This window comes from Procambarus clarkii, chromosome 26, assembly GCF_040958095.1.
Source record: "Procambarus clarkii isolate CNS0578487 chromosome 26, FALCON_Pclarkii_2.0, whole genome shotgun sequence".
In the NCBI taxonomy this organism is placed as follows: domain Eukaryota; kingdom Metazoa; phylum Arthropoda; class Malacostraca; order Decapoda; family Cambaridae; genus Procambarus; species Procambarus clarkii.
This window is the reverse complement of record NC_091175.1, coordinates 42,983,109-42,985,453: the sequence shown is the minus strand read 5'-3', so window position 1 is coordinate 42,985,453 and position 2,345 is coordinate 42,983,109. Positions and strand designations below refer to the sequence as shown.

The 2,345-nt window shown below is 49.6% G+C and overlaps 1 protein-coding gene across 1 annotated transcript; it reads left to right on the top strand.

The window, feature by feature from the left end:
- The first annotated feature begins 471 nt into the window (after window positions 1-471).
- LOC123752039 (uncharacterized) lies at window positions 472-912 on the top strand. The gene has a single exon (XM_069331677.1). The coding sequence runs from the start codon at window positions 472-474 to the stop codon at window positions 910-912; it is 441 nt and encodes a 146-aa protein (XP_069187778.1).
- Window positions 913-2,345: the final 1,433 nt, after the last annotated feature.

Genomic DNA, 2,345 nt, shown 5'->3' with positions numbered 1-2,345 from the left:
AGCAGTGGACCAGTAGTAGACTAGTAGTAGACCAGTAGTAGACCAGTAGTAGACCAGTAGTAGACTAGTAGTAGACCAGAAGTGAACCAGTAGTAGACCAGTAGTAGACCAGTAGTAGACCAGTAGTAGACTAGTAGTAGACCAGTAGTAGACCAGTAGTAGACCAGTAGTGGACCAGTAGTAGACTAGTAGTAGACCAGAAGTGAACCAGTAGTAGACCAGTAGTAGACCAGTAGTAGACCAGTAGTAGACTAGTAGTAGACCAGTAGTAGACCAGTAGTAGACCAGTAGTAGACCAGTAGTAGACCAGTAGTAGACCAGCAGTGGACCAGTAGTAGACCAGCAGTGGACCAGTAGTGGACTAGTAGTAGACCAGTAGTAGACCTGTAGTAGACACTATTATTGCTCCCAAGTCACTGTTTCACACGTTAGCCTCCCTCAATCAGGCTCCTGTGGAGGCATCACCCCCTAATGTTTCTATATGGGGGTCAGAAGAGGCCTCTGGACCCCTACAAGAGGCCTCGGGACCCCTACAAGAGGCCTCGGGACCTCTACAAGAGGCCTCGGGACACCTACAAGAGGCCTCTGGACCCCTACAAGAGGCCTCTGGACCCCTACAAGAGGCCTCGGGACCCCTACAAGAGGCCTCTGGACCCCTACAAGAGGCCTCGGGACCCCTACAAGAGGCCTCTGGACCCTTACAAGAGGCCTCGGGACCCCTACAAGAGGCCTCGGGACCCCTACAAGAGGCCTCTGGACCCCTGCAAGAGGCATCTGGACCCCTACAAGAGGCCTCTGGACCCCTACAAGAGGCCTCTGGACCCCAACAAGAGGCCTCTGGACCCCTACAAGAGGCCTCTGGACCCCTACAAGAGGCCTCTGGACCTCTACAAGAGGCCTCTGGACCCTTAATTACAAGAGGTCTCTGGACCCCTACAAGAGGCCTCTGGACCCCTACAAGAGGCCTCTGGACCCCTACAAGAGGCCTCTGGACCCCTACAAGAGGCCTCTGGACCCCTACAAGAGGCCTCTGGACCCCTACAAGAGGCCTCTGGACCCCTACAAGAGGCCTCTGGACCCCAACAAGAGGCCTCTGGACCCCTACAAGAGGCCTCTGGACCCCTACAAGAGGCCTCTGGACCTCTACAAGAGGCCTCTGGACCCTTAATTACAAGAGGTCTCTGGACCCCTACAAGAGGCCTCTGGACCCCTACAAGAGGCCTCTGGACCCCTACAAGAGGCCTCTGGACCCCTACAAGAGGCCTCTGGACCCCTACAAGAGGCCTACTACTGTCTTTACTAGGGCCTACTACAGTCTTTACTAGACCTACTACAGTCTTTACTAGCCCTACTACAGTCTTTACTAGGCCTACTACAGTCTTTACTAGCCCTACTACAGTCTTTACTAGGCCTACTACAGTCTTTACTAGGCCTACTACAGTCTTTACTAGCCCTACTACAGTCTTTACTAGGCCTACTACAGTCTTTACTAGGCCTACTACAGTCTTTACTAGCCCTACTACAGTCTTTAGTAGGCCTACTACTGTCTTTACTAGGCCTACTACAGTCTTTACTAGCCCTACTACAGTCTTTACTAGCCCTACTACAGTCTTTACTAGCCCTACTACAGTCTTTACTAGGCCTACTTCAGTCTTTACTAGGGGTACTCCAGTCTTTACTAGACCTACTAGAGTCTTTACTAGGCCTACTACAGTCTTTACTAGGCCTACTACAGTCTTTAGTAGGCCTACCTACTACAGTCTTTACTAGGCCTACTACAGTCTTTACTAGGCCTACTTCAGTCTTTACTAGGCCTACTCCAGTCTTTACTAGACCTACTAGAGTCTTTACTAGGCCTACTACAGTCTTTACTAGGCCTACTACAGTCTTTACTAGGCCTACTACAGTCTTTACTAGGGCCTACTACAGTCTTTACTAGGCCTACTGCAGTCTTTACTAGGCCTACTACAGTCTTTACTAGGCCTACTTCAGTCTTTACTAGGCCTACTCCAGTCTTTACTAGACCTACTAGAGTCTTTACTAGGCCTACTACAGTCTTTACTAGGCCTACTACAGTCTTTACTAGGCCTACTACAGTCTTTACTAGGGCCTACTACAGTCTTTACTAGGCCTACTACAGTCTTTACTAGGGCCTACTACAGTCTTTACTAGGCCTACTGCAGTCTTTACTAGGGGTACTACTGCCTTTACTAGGCCTACTACTGTCTTTACTAGGCCTAGTACTGCTGTCCTTAATAAACCTATTCCTGTCAGTATTACAAATATTAATATCACTTCAACTCTTTCCACCAAGAAGTTAACTACCCAACTACCCTCTCTAACAC

What these genes read in the sequence shown, in the direction of transcription:
- LOC123752039 (XM_069331677.1), top strand. Translation starts at nt 472, where the DNA reads ATGTTTCTATATGGGGGTCAGAAGAGGCCTCTGGACCCCTACAAGAGG.